Below are 15,000 nucleotides of genomic sequence, written 5' to 3' on the forward strand. Positions count from 1 at the left end.
ACGGAAAAAGAAAGTCGAGCGTTATTAAATCGGTCGGTGCAGTCAAACAGCCGAATGGAAATGGTGGCCCTCAGCATCAGCAGCAGTCTCCGACGGCGAGCGACGGGAAAGGTGTTTGCGGAGAACCAGCCCGTAAACGGATCAAACCTATTACGGTGGCAACCAATTTGTCCGCTCGCGGATCGCCCAATGGGATGTGCAACAATAACAACAACAACAGCGCCGGTCAGAGTGAAAACTTTGGACAAATTTCCTTCTCCGAGGATTGGGAGCAGGAAATGAAGCAATACCAACGGGAACTAAACGGCCAATCGCGAAAGCGGTCAACATCATCGGCGCCCACTGCCGTCGTGGTGCTAGATGACCCTCCAGATAACTCCCACAGCCCCATCCGCAGCGGCACCACAACAACGACGACGAACGACGAGCTGGAGCGCATCGATGGTCGTCCGTTGAAAGTTAAGCAACAGGCGACGACAGCGGCAAAAGTAGAAAAAAATGCTATAGGACCCGAATTCCAACAGCTACTCGATGCCTGCCGTAAGGCAGACCCTTCGAAGGAGATGGAACTACTCATCCAGAAGCGGCTAATACGGTACTACGAAATTGTGCATCCAGACTTCATTAATTCGAAAAGCTTCAAAAAGGCGGTCGCCGCCACAGTGATCGACGTGCAGACGCATCCCAATCTGGTGTTCCTGAAACTATCGGGCATAGTGGAAGAGCTGAATGCCCGACGTAAATCACGAGCCATCCTTGAGGTAACTACGCCAACGGCGGCCACGACGACGACGACCTCTACAGCGACTACTAACGGTGGAAGTACAGTTGATGGAAAGGATGACTCTCCCAGTGGTCAGTCCAATACGACAGGAAAAGACACTCGGAAGGATCAACAGATTGCGCGACTTAATCGGACACTTTACTGTCTGAAGAAGCGAATCCAGATGCTCGAGGAAGCGGAAGTGGATTTTAATCACGATGCTAACTCGGCCTACATGATGGTGCAACGGTACAAGAAGCGCGCCTTCGACGTGTACAAGAAACTGTGTGATATCACGGGCGAAAGTAAGGACGCCCATCGGCTAGTGAAGAAGCCAATCTACTTCCAGGGCACCTCGTACACCGAGTTTAACCGCACCATACAGCTGTTCGTCAATCGGACCGATTCATTCCCCGATTTCCGGGACGTGCTCAAGTGTTTACAGCATTGCGATCAAAAGTATGGCTACAACCTGCGCCGGGAGCAGATGGACCGGGTGGCACAGGATGCGTTCCTGCAAGTCGGCAAGCTGCTCCAGAAGCGTCGCAAGACGGATCTCTACGAGACGGTCTCGTACTACGCGAATGATGCTACCGATCCTGCCCTGGCAGACCAGAAGTTGCAGGAAAAGCTGGATCAGAATCGTAAATACTACAACAAAGTAGGCGAGCTGATCGACAGGTAAGTCAGCTCAGCGAGAGCGGATTTTCCAACGCGATGTATGTTTACAACTGCCTCCTGTTCTTTTTACAGATTTGCAAAAGCGGAAGCGAATAATGAGATAGAAGTGTTTGAGGATCTTCCTTTACCAGAAGATTATCCTGAAGCAGCCCTCACGAATGCCACCGACAAAGGTGATGTAAAGGAGAGCAAAACCGATCAAATGCAGCCATCCAGTAGCAGCAGCAGCAGCGTCAGCGTCAGTGGCACTAGTAGTAGTAATGGCAATGGTGGCAATAGTAGTAGTACTAGTAACAGCACAAGCGGTACCAGCAAAAAGGACACGTCAAGTAACCGAACCATTTCGGCTGCGGTGACGGCTGATTCCACCAAAGTGGTAAACACCGATGTTACCGACAGTGAGGACGAAGAGGAAGATGATGAGGACGAGGACGACGAGGAGGAGGATGAAGAGGAAGACGATGAGGAACAAACCACCAAGGAGAACGTGCAACCAGACTGCTTCGAAGATATTGTGATTTCCGACGACGAGGAGTTGCTGCTGCCCGAGTCATAGCACACGTTGCCACCCGTCGCCATTGGCAACATCCGTTAGGTTTAGTTAAGTTAGCTTCGTGATTTTCCAATTCATTCGCCACCGCTTTCGTTAACGCTCCGTAGACCCGTAGCATGCGGTGCGCACCGCTATGGTCTCTTCTGTCGGATACTATTTTGAATGATCTAGATTCTTTTCCACCAAAACAACCAGCAACAACAACAATGGACAACTATTTGTCTGCGACTGATAAAAAAACCACACGAAAGCTTTCCAATTCGTATTAACGATATAGCTCGATCGTGAAGACCGAGTCCGATAAATGTAAATAATGAAAAGCAGAATTCAATTCAAACGAAGGAAACATATTTTTCGAACAATCACAAACTAAAACACGACTCGTTCTTAATGGTGCATTTGTGCAATTAATCCTCCTATATCACTTCCACTCCGTTAATCGATCGTCTTGTCGAATCCTTTCAAAATCGCGATCGTCAACGGATGATCGGTTTTGGACAGGTTTTCCACAATATCGAAATGATCGAGTCCTGGCAAAACGTTCAAATCACAGGGTAAGGTAAACGATTCAAGATGACTATTCATACGAGAGGCCATATCACGGAACACTTCACTATCGTGCTCGGCAACGTACACATGAAACCGTGGCCCCGCTGCATCGCCGGTCAGGTGGCTGAAGCCCATCGACAACGGTGACAACCGGAGCACGTTATTGTCGTTCAGACCGAGCAGATTGTCCCGATTGACGCTAGTGGTGTAGCGTAGCTCCTGCACGTCGTACACTCCCGAGATGAGATAGACATCCTTAAGTAGAGCAAACTCCTCTCCACCGACGGCACTCTTGAACTGTTGATCCAGCATACTGGCAATGAGGTGTGCACCAGCCGAATGGCCTGCCATGGCTACCTGACGGACGCCATGTTCCGTGGCATAGTTCAGCACAAACTCACCGGCCACGCGAATCTGATTCACCAGCTCGTCCAGCGTTACCGAGGGGCACAGCTCGTAGCCTATGATCATCACACGGATGCCCCGATCGACCAGCGGTTTCGCTGGATATCCGGACGTTTCCTTCTCCAGCATCTGCCAGTAGCCACCGTGAATGTACACGAACAGGGGTGCATCCTCGGGCAGATCTTCTCCATAAATGTCCACCTTTTCCCGCTCTCCACTGCCATAATCGATGTCGAGCCGTGTCGTCATAGCCGCCCGATTGGCGTCACTCACTGAGGAAGAGGAAAGGAGGAAAGACAGGCCGTGTTCAATCATCAAGGATTTTAAGGATTCAATCAAGCATACTACCTTGCTTCACGAATTGCACATGATAATTAATGACCTCGGCAGGGGTTGGGAAACGGACACTCCAGGCCGAGGGTGAGTATTCCTTCTCCCAGATTGCCAACGTTTCCGCGGTCGGTGGTCCCACGATTTCAGCATCTGACTTCATGTCGGCCACACAAGCTGCCTTTGATTTGCTGCTCGCTACGCGATTACGAAGGAACTGTTTGACGAAGCTCAAATCAAGCGGTTCAGCCTCACCGACGGGGAGACGATCTGCGACGAGAGCTAAGCCGGAGACAAACAGCGTGCAGACGACGAATGACCGGTACCTTATCAGCAACGGTCCTCGTCGATGGAACGTAATCGTAGAGTGTTTGGCCATGCTTAGAGTATTCTATGGTAATTTTCCTTTCCACAATTCCTCCCTATGCGCCTCCTGGATTTTGGTCTGGTATTTGGCTGATTGTGCTCCTCTCTCTCTCGCTCGGATGAGTCAGTCACACGTTCGCACGATGATAATCTTTGACTCTTGCTGTCTCTCGCTTGTGTAGGATCGAGTTACTTTGTGGTACAAGAAAGACCGGCCGACGGGAATGAAACCTTACATACCACGGCTTCTCAATTACAGCAATCACACGTCCTTGGGTACTGCCGCTGGATGGACGACACACCACCACCGATGGGACCGTTCGCGTTCGATGCGATGGACTAATCGATACAGCAGGCATTTTGTTCCTAAACGCCCCCTGTGACTGGCCAGCTCAGCGTTATCTGCCCCAGGTACTCCGGTACTCCGGTGCTCCGGTGGTGGTTTCTTAAGGTGGCTGATAACTATTATCAAGATCTTAGTCAATTGTCAATCAGAGAAATTTAGTTGGAAGCCTACAACCACCTTCTCGGATAGCTGTTGTTCGTCGTTTCTTTTTTATCAACACAATGATAACGGTTTTGAGTGGTGGATCAGAATCGTTCCGGAAAACATTTGCCGCGAGTAGAAGGCCGCTACGTGGGGCACCACTACCCATGTGAAACGTAGAAACACACGTGTCATCTGTTGTAGTCATCGGTGCGAGGATGGTTATCTACGCCATCGATAAGCCCGTACGTATAGCCAAAAGGATCGTTCTTTATTAGCTTGAAAGAGAGAAAAAATGGTGATAAAAGAGATAAGCTCGTTGAGCTATCAGAGAGATAGTACGATTGATTTGAACGTGTGATTCATCGGATGAGGGTTGAGAGGAACCGGAAGTATGCTAAAATGCCCTAAGCAGCTTGTTTAAAAGGACCTCGTGTTAATGGCGCCAAGGAGAATAAATGAATGGGTACGCGTAATATTATCAACCACACCACACCGTTATCAGCTGCCTCGTGATTGGTGGTTACGGTTTGTGAGTCGCGCGCGGTTTGGCGGTCCCGTCTCGTGCAAGATTGTACGCAAGTTTGTATTCAAGACTATCTTCCCGCGTTTCAAGCTGGCTTCAAACCGTTTTGCTGCGAAAAAGTTAAGAAAAAATCGAAGTAATAATCGAAGTAGGCATTCGAGGCAAAAAAAGGAATGGCACTAGAATTCAGTCAAGAGATGTACAGGATCCATTTATTTAACCCTCCAAGCTGAAACTTCACAAGCCCCGATGAAAGTGCGCTGCTGAAAAAATAAAAAAAAATTGCTGGCAAGATTGTTGTGGTCCACGAAATTATGGTGCTGCGTTTCATAATGTTGCGGCGGTGTTGGTGACCACGCGGAAGTTGTGAGATAACGCGAGGAAGATGATGCGTGCGTGCCTGCTGTGATCAAAGTCTAAAAAACCGCCATCTCATCGTGTGGTATCGTGCTGATCGTCCCGGAGAGTTACACGAGAAAACAGACATCACCCAAGGATGGCCTCGTCGGTTGCACTTAGATGGACCTATTCCGGCGGACGTTCCCTGCTACGGACGGCCACGGTCGGTGGAGGAGGTCACCACCGTCATTCGCATCATCATCAGGCACACGATCTCGTGGAGCAGCACGACCGTCAACATGATGTAAGGTTCTTCGCTACCGTGTCTCCGATTTACCATCATCCCGTTGACCTATATTTTCACCTAAAACCCACACACACAGGTGGAGGAAGTACGGATTCCGGTGCCATACGGTGAAATCGCTGGCAAATGGTGGGGACCGAAGAATGTGCGACCCATCGTTTCGATTCACGGTTGGCAGGACAACGCGGGCACCTTCGATCGGCTTATACCGCTGCTACCGAAGCACATTAGCTTCCTTGCGCTGGATCTCCCGGGTCATGGACTTTCCTCACGCATTCCCGACGGTATGATGTATCACTCGCTCGACAACACGTTCGTGTTGTTCTATCTGATGCGCGAGTATGGCTGGAAGAAGTTGTCCCTGATGGGCCACTCGATGGGTTCGATCCTGAGCTTCATCTTCACCGCGACGTTCCCCGATAAGGTGGATTTCTATATCGGTATCGATGCACTCAAACCGCACATCTCCGATCCGCACAAATTCCCGGGGCGACTAGAGAAACGCCTGCCGCAGGCCCTACTGGCGGACATTCGCAATCGCGAGAAGTCGGAACCACCGTCCTATCCGTACGGTGAACTAATCGAACGGTTGCATCTCGGGACGAACAAATCGGTCAGCCGCGAAGCGGCACCGTTTCTGCTGTATCGTAATACACGCAAATCGACACTCCACCCGGACCGGTATTACTTCACGCGGGACAGCCGGCTCAAGCACAGTGCTGGCGTCGGTTGGGACCAGCCCATCAATTTGGAGTTTGCCAAGCGTATGAAGTTGCCCTATCTGTTCATCAAAGCCAAACACTCGCCGTACTACGAGGAACGGAAGTACTTTGACGAGTTTGTCGAAACAGTTCAGAGCAACAATCCGCAGTTCCAGCTCGAATTCGTCGACAGTACGCACCATCTACATCTGACGGAGCCGGAGAAGATAAGTCCGATCATTAGCAAGTTTCTGGAGAAACACTGGAAACAAGAGAACGAACATTAGCGTTGAGTTGGGTGTGACGATGTAAGGGGCTCCGGTTTAACTTATTGATGTACCTCTTAATAGAACAATATTTTAAAAACAGAACCCAGATAAAACGTGTGTTCCGCGGAGAAGGATTGGATTATTTGAATGGCTTTTTGTTAAGTTTGTCTATAATAAATAATATAAAAGACCAAATCTGTTTGGATCGCGTGCGAACTTCAATTTGTGAATAGTCATCTCCTCCCCCCATCATTTTTATATGGCTCGTTGCGTAAAGAACAGCTGTCGCCACATCACACCATTCACATTTCAGCGGCTGACGGCGAGTCACGGTCGCGCGATAAGACGGGACCCGCGCTCCAACAACGGGCAGTGGATAGCACTTACGCGCCAGCACTTCATCAGGCCGTGATCACGATGGCAGAGGTCGTGGAGTGTAACAGAACCGCGGCACTATCCGACGGTGAGGCCAACCACAACACGCCGGAACCACATCCAATGATCAAATTCATCGAACTGCAGGACAAACAAAACAAGGTCAGTAGGTTAAAAGCAGTAAGCAATCTATGGAATCGCGTTTCTAATCTAGTGTTTGTGATGTGTGCGCTACTGTGTGTGTATGTATGTTTCTTTTAGGCAACGGAAGTCGAGATCCCGGTTCCATATGGCAAGGTGGCTGGCAAATGGTACGGTCCGCAGAATGTGCGACCAATCGTTTGTCTGCACGGTTGGCTCGATAACTGTGGAACCTTCGATCGGTTGCTACCGCTGCTGCCGGAGGAAGTGAGCTTCTTGTCGATAGATCTGCCCGGTCATGGATACTCCTCGAGGATACCGGATGGTATGGTGTACTATCAGCTGGATTGTATCCCACTGCTACTAAACATCATGCAGGAATACGGCTGGACAAAGATCTCCCTGATGGGTCACTCGATGGGTGCGATCATTTGTTTCATCTTCACCGCTCTGTTCCCGGACAAGGTGGATCTGCTGATCGGTATTGATGCCCTCAAGCCCCTCAACCTCCCCCGGGATCGTTTTCCTGAGCGATTAAGCAAACAGGTCATGAAGCTCATCGAAGCAGACACCCGGAACCGGGAAAAATCGGAACCACCTTCGTACGCATACGAAGAAATGATCGATCGGTTGTACGCCGGAACGGCGGCCTCGGTAACACGCGAAACCTGTCCGTACCTTCTACAGCGGAACATTAAACCATCGCGCAAGTTCCCCGGGAAGTACTACTTCGATCGGGACAATCGGATGAAGTACAACGTTATTCCTGGCTGGGCGGACAGTATTAACTGGGAGCTAGCAAAGCGCATCACAGCACCCTTTCTCACGATCCGGGCACTGGATTCGATTAACCGGGGTGCAAAGGAAGGCTTCGAGGAGACGGTGGCCGTACTGAAGGAATCGAACCCACGCTATGAGGTAGCTTATGTGAAGGGTACCCATCATGTTCAGCTGACGGAACCGGAAAACTGCGTTCCGGTGTTGGTGGCCTTTTTGCGCAAATATTGGCGTAAAGAGCCGGAGGTTGTAAGTCGTCTATGAGAGGCTATCTGAATGGAATGAACAGGGAGGGTTGTACATTGGAACCAGAATGATAAGAGGAATTTAGGAACTAGAATTTATTGCTTTCAACTGCTGGACGGAACGGGTTTACTGGAAATAAAGAGGATCACGCACGTGTTCGTGCCAATGCTCGTAGCGGTGTGTGTATTTGTGTGCGTATTAATTCCGTTGTTTGCTATCAAAGTCCAGCTGCATGCGTCGCCGGATGATGAGTTTGCAAAAGTGTGTGAGGTGATAAGATGCTGATAAAGATTTTGTTTTCCCACTGCACCGGCGGGGAATAACTACCAGCGAGGGTCAGTATAGCCACGCAATGGATGTCGATAGCCAACCGATTGAAAAGCTCGTAGAGAGACACGATCGTGAACATGGAGTAAGCCAACAGGCCAACGAAAGGACCATCAAACCACCGTCAGGATCTAACCGGTTTCACCTTTTTTGCAGGTCCAGGAGGTACGAATACCGGTGCCTTTCGGTGAGATCGCCGGTAAATGGTGGGGTCCAAGGAACGTACGACCGATCGTATGCCTGCACGGTTGGCAAGATAACGCGGGAACGTTCGATACGTTGATACCGCTGCTACCGAAACACATCAGCTTCTTAGCGCTCGACACACCGGGCCATGGTTACTCATCCCGGATTCCGCACGGTATGTCCTACCAGCCGATGAACGTGTTCTTCCTGCTCAACTTCATCATGGCCGAGTACGGTTGGCGGAAGATTTCGCTGATGGGCCACTCGATGGGTTCGGTGTTGGTGTACGCGTACGCGGCCGTCTTTCCAACTCGCGTCGATCTCGTTGTTTCACTGGACGCACTGAAACCACAGGTGCTCTCGGATACCGTCATCGTGTCGTTGATGGCCGAGCTAACACCCGAGTTCGTTAAGGCGGATCGTCGCAACCAAGACCGTACGGAACCACCGGCCTATACCTATGAAGAAGCGATCGATCGGTTGTACCACGGTGCCGTTAACTCAATCACCCGCGAGGCTTGTCCGTTTCTACTGCAGCGAAACATCCGTCGATCGACCAAATATCCGGATAAGTACTATTTCTCGCGTGACAGTCGTCTCAAGTATGGGCTCGGGTTTCTGTGGTCACAGGCGATCAATCTACGGTTAGCGCAGAACCTCACGATGCCATTCCTGTTCGTGAAGGCTTCGGATTCACCGTACTGGGAGAAGAAACAGTATTACGATGAGGCGATCGAGATCCTGCGCCGTGATAATCCGCACTTTGAGCTGCAGCACGTCGAGGGTACACATCATGTTCATCTGTCCAATCCCGAGCGTGTTGCCCCGATTGTGACCGAGTTTTTGCGTAAATATTGGCAAAAGGATGACGATGTTGCTAGTAAGCTGTAAAGAGCGATCGGATAAGAGTCCGAGCGACATTTTGACGATATTCTTCTTTGTATATTTTGTATCTTTCCTAATTTAAATAAAGCCCCGAACATTGGTTGGTTACTGGATGAGGTGAGATAAGCAAATTCATTAGAATTTAAATTCGATTAAGATTGAGCTAACGGTGACAGTGTTGTATACGTTATAGCATAGTCACTTCCTAAACATTGGTCAAGGTCACTATTAAATCGACGGCTCGTAACCTGAATGAGAATCGAAACGACTGCATAAAGAGAGGGGGGGGGGGTTACGAAGTTTGAGGATGAGCAGACAACCCGGTTAACACGGAGACGAAGATCATTCGTTCGGTTGCGCTAAGCGAGATGCTAAAATTCCCATCACCTCAGCCGCAAACGATCGGATAAAATACAATGTTACCCCTTCTCCTAGCGAAGATCTTCAAATTCGTCGCCCATCCCATGCGGATGGCTTGATAGCCTTATTCACCATCACTCATTCGCACCAGTTGGTCGCACCGTTAGCTGCTGGATCGTTAAACCACCATCGACACCAGCAGCAGCAGCAGCAGCATGGCGACCCCAGAAGCAAACCTACGAATGGTACAACAAAACGACGAACTACACAAGGTAACTAAACGAGCGCAGGTGTTCCTCCTCTTGGTGATCAAGTGATCGTTACAACCACATTCTCATCGCAGGTCCGGGAGATACGACTACCACTGCCCTTCGGGGACGTTGTGTGCAAATGGTGGGGTCCTAGTGATGTGCGACCGATCGTATGCCTTCACGGTTGGCTCGATAATGCCGGTTCATTCGATCGCTTGATACCGCTGCTGCCCCGCGAGATCAGCTTCCTGGCGATCGATCTACCTGGCCATGGCCGATCGGCTCACCTACCGGCCGGCGTTGCCTACAATGCTCTCGACGTGCTTCGGTTGCTACTACACGTGATGCAGCTGTACGGTTGGCAACGGATTTCGCTCATGTGCCACTCGATCAGTGCCGTAATGGCGTACGTGTTTGCCGGTATTTTCCCGGAGCGTGTGGAGATGTTGATCTCGTTCGATTTGGTGAAACCCTTCATCCTGGATCCCGATATGTCGCTCTTCTTGTTTGCTGATTCTATTCCCAAAACCCTCGACTTCGACACGTCCAATCGTCAGGTTAAGCCTGCCAAGGCGTACCAGTACGATCGACTCGTTGAGCACATGCACACCGGATTTCAGGAATCGATTAGCCGTGAAGCGTGTCACTATCTGCTGTACCGGGCCTTTAAACCGGTGACCGGTCGACCGGGATACTACTGGCGCGTATCAGATCAACGGGTACGGCATAACCATGGGCTGGTTTGGTCTCACGAGCTCAACCTCTACATTGCACGCAAGATAAAAGTGCCCTTCCTATTCCTAAAAACCACCGAGACACCCATCTTCGAGGATCCTCGGTACCACCAGGAAACGATCGATACGCTCGTGGCGTGCAATGAACGGTTCGTGATGGGTACGGTGGAGGGCAAACATCATGCCCATCTTTCGAACCCCGAACGTGTTGCACCATTTGTGAGCGACTTTTTGACCAAATACTGGACGAAAGACAATTGGCAAGTGAGTAAACTCTAGCGTTGCGACCGTGACGCGTACACGTACATGCAGTGCAATAATCGTTAGCTAACGAAGCGAACTAGACTTTATGATCTTCGGTGAAAGTGAATTGTTGGGTTTGGGAAACCGTTTTTTTTTTTATCCAAAGAATATAAGCACAAGGTCAATAGGAATGTGTTGTGCAAAGTGAACTTAGTTACATGATCATCGTCGTTCTTTCCACATCCGCGAGATATATACTAATCGGATGTTATCACACTACCATTAGACCACATTGGTCCTTCACACTTGTTCATGAATGAATTTAGCAAATCTTTATTATTAACACACTACCGTGCTGTATGTAAGCGATTATACATTAATTCAAAACACTTTTCTCACTCCTGCATCATTTCCACCCTCGTATTGAACGTTACCGATCGTTCACCTTTGGGGACACTGGGCGCAGCGGCACCTGAGATGGTGCTGGCCGCCGCTGAAGGGCACGATACGATACAATCCTCGTAAGTCCACTTGGGGAACACGCGCTTATACAGATACAGCAGCACCGTATCGTGCGATTTGAGCTGCGCATCGAAGATACACTTCATGTGACCGTGCGTACCGAGCGACTCCTTGATGTGGCCCACGCGTCCCAGCTTCGTGCGTAGTTTGCACGGTTTAAAGTACGCAATGTCCTCCGGATTGAAGAACATGAAACGAATCGTAGCGTACTTGCGATTGATCTTGAACGGATGACCGCTCAGTACGACGCGCTTCAGCACGACACGATCGGGATTGCACGTAAGCACACTACCGGAAGCGACCATCGAGAGCGTAGTGTCGGGATTCTCGCGGAAACAAAGCACCGGTGCCGGGGGGAACTGGATTGGCGCGAAGAACGTCGCAACGATCGCGCCACCAGGTCGGAAGTACCGTTCGTACTTGTGCTTATCGCTGTTTGTGTGTTGGCTAAAGATTGGATTGACGATGAACCGACGGTAGCCACACTGTACGATCATTCGCTCTTTCGATTTGATCGGAATCGATGAGTTGGGCGTGCGCTTGAGACACACGTTCATCACGGACATTTGATGCTCGTGAGGTAACAATCCGTACACGATCACACGATCGGTCGTCCCCATGGCAGTGGTGTACGCCGTCCAGAGTGCCTGTGGAACGTTCTTAACCTCCAGCCGAACATACCAACCGGGCATGACCACATCATCACCTTCCAGTTCTTGCGCTTCACGAAGAATGCGTCGCTTGGTACGATCAAAGTTCTGGAACTGGTACACGCGAGCGTAATCGAACGGTAGGTTCTCCTTTACATCCCAGGCGGAGGTACGGAACGATTCGAGGCCACGGTACTTGCGGAACCTCTCCCGAGCCGTCGTATTGGCCGGTGTGTCGATTTCATCTGGGAACACTTCATCATCCCTGGCGGCCTGTATCTTGGCCAGTGTGCTACGTTCCTCTTCTAAATCCATCTCTTTATCGTACCGTTCGGCCGATACGGGAGCATCCGATGAAACACTGACCTCATCGAACTCTTGCTCATCGCCTCCTTCTTCTTCGGCTGCGATCTTGCTTTCAGCCTCTGACACGCAGGACATATTATCATCCTCGTCACCGTCCTCATCCTCGTCCTCTTCATCATCATCATCCTCATCTTCGTCCACTTCCTCAATTTCCGGGATCCATGAGGCCTGATAGTCGCTCATGCCCTTTGGAACACGCTTCACGAGCTTTTTCTTCGTCTCTTGACGCGATGCGGCAATTTCCTCTTCCGTTGGCCATGTCTGTTCAGCATCCATCTCATCCGGTACGTTCTCACGCTGCAGACTTGCCTGGCGCTGCGGATCAGCCACCAACCGAGGTCGTGTCTCAACGGACATCATTTCGCCATCGTCCGGTTTGCGCAAACGATACGGATCATCCGGTGAAGCTATAGCCTCGAGCTGGAAGTCACCCAAACCGGGAATGTGTACCAACTGATTGACAGAGAGCGCAACACCGCGTAGAAAGCCGGTCACTTTCAGTGTACCCAACACTCCGACCACCTCATCGGGGGCACCCGTACTGGGGACGAATTCTACCTTCTCTCCCAGCATATGCGGTCTGTTGGCCCGGTTGTGGAGCACTTTACGCTTCTGGCCACCGATGCGTCGGAGCAGATTCAATCCATCCGTCTCCGTATCGAGCTGCATAAGCTTTTCATCGGGAAGAATCGACGAGATGGCTTTCTGTATATTAACCTTCACCTGGTTGCGTTTCTTCGGATTGATCGAGGGAAGATCCATCAGGCAAACGATCGGTGTTGGCAATCCTTGGGTGAGTGCCATGTTCAGCACCTTCGCACCCGTCTTGTCGATCACATCCTCTGCATCGGCTGCAGCGGCTGCCGATAACACGAGCACCACCGAGTCGCAAACTTTCAGGGCATCTAGCACGTTCAACTCACGGCCACGGCCCGTCTCGGGAACAACGAACGAAAAGCGTTGCCGAAAGCGTGGTACACTACCAAAGGATTTAATCAGTATTCCTTCAAGGAGGGCTATTTGCCGGTATACTTACTTCATGTACCGGATACGATCGGACACCCCGATAACGGTTGCCTCCGGATCACATCCTTCGATCATCCGGAGAGCCGAGTTTGGGTCGATCAAATCGTTCAGTGGCAAAACGCAGGTAAGAAACGGTGCCGTCAGGGCACCACCGATCGCGCGCTTCAAAGCGATCGCCTCCTGGCGCTTGTTCTTGCGAATATCGTTGGCCTGCTGCCGACGTTCATCTCGCGTTTGCTGCCGATTCGGACGACGTGTTAGCGTTTTCAGATTCACTTTACCTGCCGGGAAGACGTAAAAAGGAATCTTATAAAGAGAAGTAACACAAAACCCGGCACGATCAAACACGAACCTTTCGCGACTCGATCCAATTCACGCTTGGAAGCGTGTTTCCCATGTTTGTGATGCTTGTTGGTTTGCTTCAGCGCACCAGGGCGATGAATAGTTTCCGTGCCCATCGCTTACACCTTGAAAAGTCCGTTTTTCCTACTAAAAATCGGAAGAAATTCCGGCACTACTCGCGGCACATGTTTCCACAGTCAATAACAAAAGAGATTTTTGAGGTTAGGTCAGTGTTGTTTTCGTGTCAACCCGTGAGTCAACGTGGCTATACGATCGGGTTCAAAGGTTAACATAAAAATTGTTCGGAATAAACGTATTTCCTGGAAAAAAATTAAAAGGATAACGCATCGTTCATGGAATACTTAATGACCACATCGAAGGATATCCTAGAAAACCCCTTTAAGCACCGTAAAAGAGGCAAAAATGGAGTTAGTTTCGGTCGATGCCCGGGATGTCACACAACTGTCATACTCCAAACACCGTCCGAGAAAAAGGCCCAGGGAAATCGGAAAAGTTTGCGAAACTCCACCTAGGATTCCGTAAGCCGGACAACGAAAAGTACGAATCAGAAAATGATACGTTGCGGTGCGAGAATCGCTCGCTTGCCACTGCGAAACCTGGCTGGTGGTGCTGCCGCGCTTAACGCCCCACGAGTAAGTGTTATCGGGCCCGGCCACGGGAGTGAGAGTGTGGGCAGAAGCCCGGAATACATTCATGTAATCTTTCCAGGGATTGTTGCAATCCAACGCGATGCTGCAACAGCAGGTACCGCTACAAACCACACAAGTCCGATACCGATCCACACCGATCAACACGGTTGTAATGTTTGTGCCACAGCAAGAGGTATGACCGGGAGGGAACCGACTAATCGCTGAAAGCTAGGCTAATATCGTTTGCTCCTTCCCTTTAGGCTTGGATTGTCGAGCGGATGGGCAAATTCCATCGAATCCTGGAGCCAGGTTTGAATGTACTGCTACCGATCGTGGATCGCGTAAAGTACGTGCAGAGCCTGAAGGAAATCGCTATCGATGTACCGAAGCAATCGGCCATCACGTCCGATAACGTAACGCTCAGCATCGACGGTGTGCTCTATCTGCGCATTCTTGATCCCTACCGGGCTTCGTACGGTGTGGAGGATCCCGAGTTCGCGATCACACAGCTCGCCCAAACTACGATGCGATCCGAGCTGGGCAAAATGTCTCTTGATAAGGTGTTCCGGGAGCGCGAATCGCTCAACATCAGCATCGTCGAGTCGATCAACAAGGCCAGTGAAGCTTGGGGTATCTCCTGCCTTCG

At 50.5% G+C, this 15,000-nt stretch overlaps 8 protein-coding genes across 9 annotated transcripts in view; 6 read left to right on the top strand and 2 right to left on the bottom strand.

Moving 5' to 3' along the window:
• Positions 1–2,243, top strand: part of LOC125951614 (daxx-like protein) — a 2,911-nt gene extending 668 nt beyond the window's left edge. The window contains exons 2-3 of the mRNA XM_049680568.1: positions 1–1,444; positions 1,517–2,243. The exon at positions 1–1,444 is cut by the window's left edge and continues 13 nt beyond it. Coding sequence (XP_049536525.1) covers positions 1–1,444; positions 1,517–2,000 — 1,928 coding nt within the window. The 3' untranslated portion in view covers positions 2,001–2,243. The remainder of the gene's footprint in view (positions 1,445–1,516) is intronic.
• Positions 2,244–2,323: 80 nt separating this feature from the next.
• LOC125951627 (kynurenine formamidase) lies at positions 2,324–4,300 on the bottom strand. 2 transcript variants are annotated; one of them, XM_049680587.1, is made up of 3 exons: positions 3,888–4,300; positions 3,300–3,820; positions 2,324–3,223 (listed from the first exon to the last, which is right to left on the bottom strand). In XM_049680587.1, exons 2-3 carry the CDS (start codon positions 3,658–3,660, stop codon positions 2,433–2,435), a joined length of 1,152 nt encoding a protein of 383 aa, XP_049536544.1. In that variant the 5' UTR covers positions 3,661–3,820; positions 3,888–4,300; the 3' UTR covers positions 2,324–2,432. The 2 variants fall into 2 exon arrangements, with proteins under 2 accessions (XP_049536544.1, XP_049536543.1); XM_049680586.1 differs by having other exon boundaries at positions 3,300–4,300.
• A 573-nt stretch (positions 4,301–4,873) lies between these two features.
• Positions 4,874–6,468, top strand: LOC125951634 (probable serine hydrolase). Its single transcript, XM_049680597.1, has 2 exons — positions 4,874–5,303; positions 5,383–6,468. Exons 1-2 carry the CDS (start codon positions 5,157–5,159, stop codon positions 6,289–6,291), a joined length of 1,056 nt encoding a protein of 351 aa, XP_049536554.1. The 5' UTR covers positions 4,874–5,156; the 3' UTR covers positions 6,292–6,468.
• Positions 6,469–6,560: 92 nt separating this feature from the next.
• On the top strand, positions 6,561–7,974 carry LOC125951635 (probable serine hydrolase). Its single transcript, XM_049680598.1, has 2 exons — positions 6,561–6,810; positions 6,910–7,974. Exons 1-2 carry the CDS (start codon positions 6,691–6,693, stop codon positions 7,828–7,830), a joined length of 1,041 nt encoding a protein of 346 aa, XP_049536555.1. The 5' UTR covers positions 6,561–6,690; the 3' UTR covers positions 7,831–7,974.
• A 75-nt stretch (positions 7,975–8,049) lies between these two features.
• Positions 8,050–9,316, top strand: LOC125951638 (probable serine hydrolase). The gene is made up of 2 exons (XM_049680600.1): positions 8,050–8,224; positions 8,296–9,316. The coding sequence occupies exons 1-2, from the start codon at positions 8,165–8,167 to the stop codon at positions 9,214–9,216; spliced, it is 981 nt and encodes a 326-aa protein (XP_049536557.1). The 5' UTR covers positions 8,050–8,164; the 3' UTR covers positions 9,217–9,316.
• A 196-nt stretch (positions 9,317–9,512) lies between these two features.
• LOC125951639 (probable serine hydrolase) lies at positions 9,513–10,983 on the top strand. The gene is made up of 2 exons (XM_049680601.1): positions 9,513–9,842; positions 9,914–10,983. The coding sequence occupies exons 1-2, from the start codon at positions 9,786–9,788 to the stop codon at positions 10,832–10,834; spliced, it is 978 nt and encodes a 325-aa protein (XP_049536558.1). The 5' UTR covers positions 9,513–9,785; the 3' UTR covers positions 10,835–10,983.
• A 129-nt stretch (positions 10,984–11,112) lies between these two features.
• LOC125951611 (pre-rRNA-processing protein TSR1 homolog) lies at positions 11,113–13,901 on the bottom strand. The gene is made up of 3 exons (XM_049680565.1): positions 13,715–13,901; positions 13,373–13,643; positions 11,113–13,315 (listed from the first exon to the last, which is right to left on the bottom strand). Exons 1-3 carry the CDS (start codon positions 13,818–13,820, stop codon positions 11,194–11,196), a joined length of 2,499 nt encoding a protein of 832 aa, XP_049536522.1. The 5' UTR covers positions 13,821–13,901; the 3' UTR covers positions 11,113–11,193.
• A 286-nt stretch (positions 13,902–14,187) lies between these two features.
• LOC125951625 (stomatin-like protein 2, mitochondrial) overlaps positions 14,188–15,000 on the top strand; it is a 1,602-nt gene continuing 789 nt past the window's right edge. Inside the window, exons 1-3 of the mRNA XM_049680584.1 lie at positions 14,188–14,357; positions 14,434–14,547; positions 14,615–15,000. The exon at positions 14,615–15,000 is cut by the window's right edge and continues 789 nt beyond it. Of these exons, the coding sequence (XP_049536541.1) occupies positions 14,277–14,357; positions 14,434–14,547; positions 14,615–15,000 (581 nt within the window). The 5' untranslated portion in view covers positions 14,188–14,276. The remainder of the gene's footprint in view (positions 14,358–14,433; positions 14,548–14,614) is intronic.

Source organism: Anopheles darlingi, chromosome 2 (genome assembly GCF_943734745.1).
Source record: "Anopheles darlingi chromosome 2, idAnoDarlMG_H_01, whole genome shotgun sequence".
Lineage (NCBI taxonomy): Eukaryota > Metazoa > Arthropoda > Insecta > Diptera > Culicidae > Anopheles > Anopheles darlingi.

Bases quoted from the DNA above. Each gene is read 5' to 3' on its own strand.
- LOC125951627 (XM_049680587.1), bottom strand. From the start codon at position 3,660: ATGGCCAAACACTCTACGATTACGTTCCATCGACGAGGACCGTTGCTG. The intron at 3,224-3,299 runs GTAGTATGCTTG...CCTCTTCCTCAG, and splicing joins TGTGCAATTCGTGAAGCAAG to TGAGTGACGCCAATCGGGCG.
- LOC125951634 (XM_049680597.1), top strand. From the start codon at position 5,157: ATGGCCTCGTCGGTTGCACTTAGATGGACCTATTCCGGCGGACGTTCC. The intron at 5,304-5,382 runs GTAAGGTTCTTC...CCACACACACAG, and splicing joins AGCACGACCGTCAACATGAT to GTGGAGGAAGTACGGATTCC.
- LOC125951635 (XM_049680598.1), top strand. From the start codon at position 6,691: ATGGCAGAGGTCGTGGAGTGTAACAGAACCGCGGCACTATCCGACGGT. The intron at 6,811-6,909 runs GTCAGTAGGTTA...TGTTTCTTTTAG, and splicing joins TGCAGGACAAACAAAACAAG to GCAACGGAAGTCGAGATCCC.
- LOC125951638 (XM_049680600.1), top strand. From the start codon at position 8,165: ATGGATGTCGATAGCCAACCGATTGAAAAGCTCGTAGAGAGACACGAT. The intron at 8,225-8,295 runs GTAAGCCAACAG...CCTTTTTTGCAG, and splicing joins GACACGATCGTGAACATGGA to GTCCAGGAGGTACGAATACC.
- LOC125951639 (XM_049680601.1), top strand. From the start codon at position 9,786: ATGGCGACCCCAGAAGCAAACCTACGAATGGTACAACAAAACGACGAA. The intron at 9,843-9,913 runs GTAACTAAACGA...TTCTCATCGCAG, and splicing joins AAAACGACGAACTACACAAG to GTCCGGGAGATACGACTACC.
- LOC125951611 (XM_049680565.1), bottom strand. From the start codon at position 13,820: ATGGGCACGGAAACTATTCATCGCCCTGGTGCGCTGAAGCAAACCAAC. The intron at 13,644-13,714 runs GTTCGTGTTTGA...TCTTCCCGGCAG, and splicing joins ATTGGATCGAGTCGCGAAAG to GTAAAGTGAATCTGAAAACG. The intron at 13,316-13,372 runs GTAAGTATACCG...ATCCTTTGGTAG, and splicing joins GATCGTATCCGGTACATGAA to TGTACCACGCTTTCGGCAAC.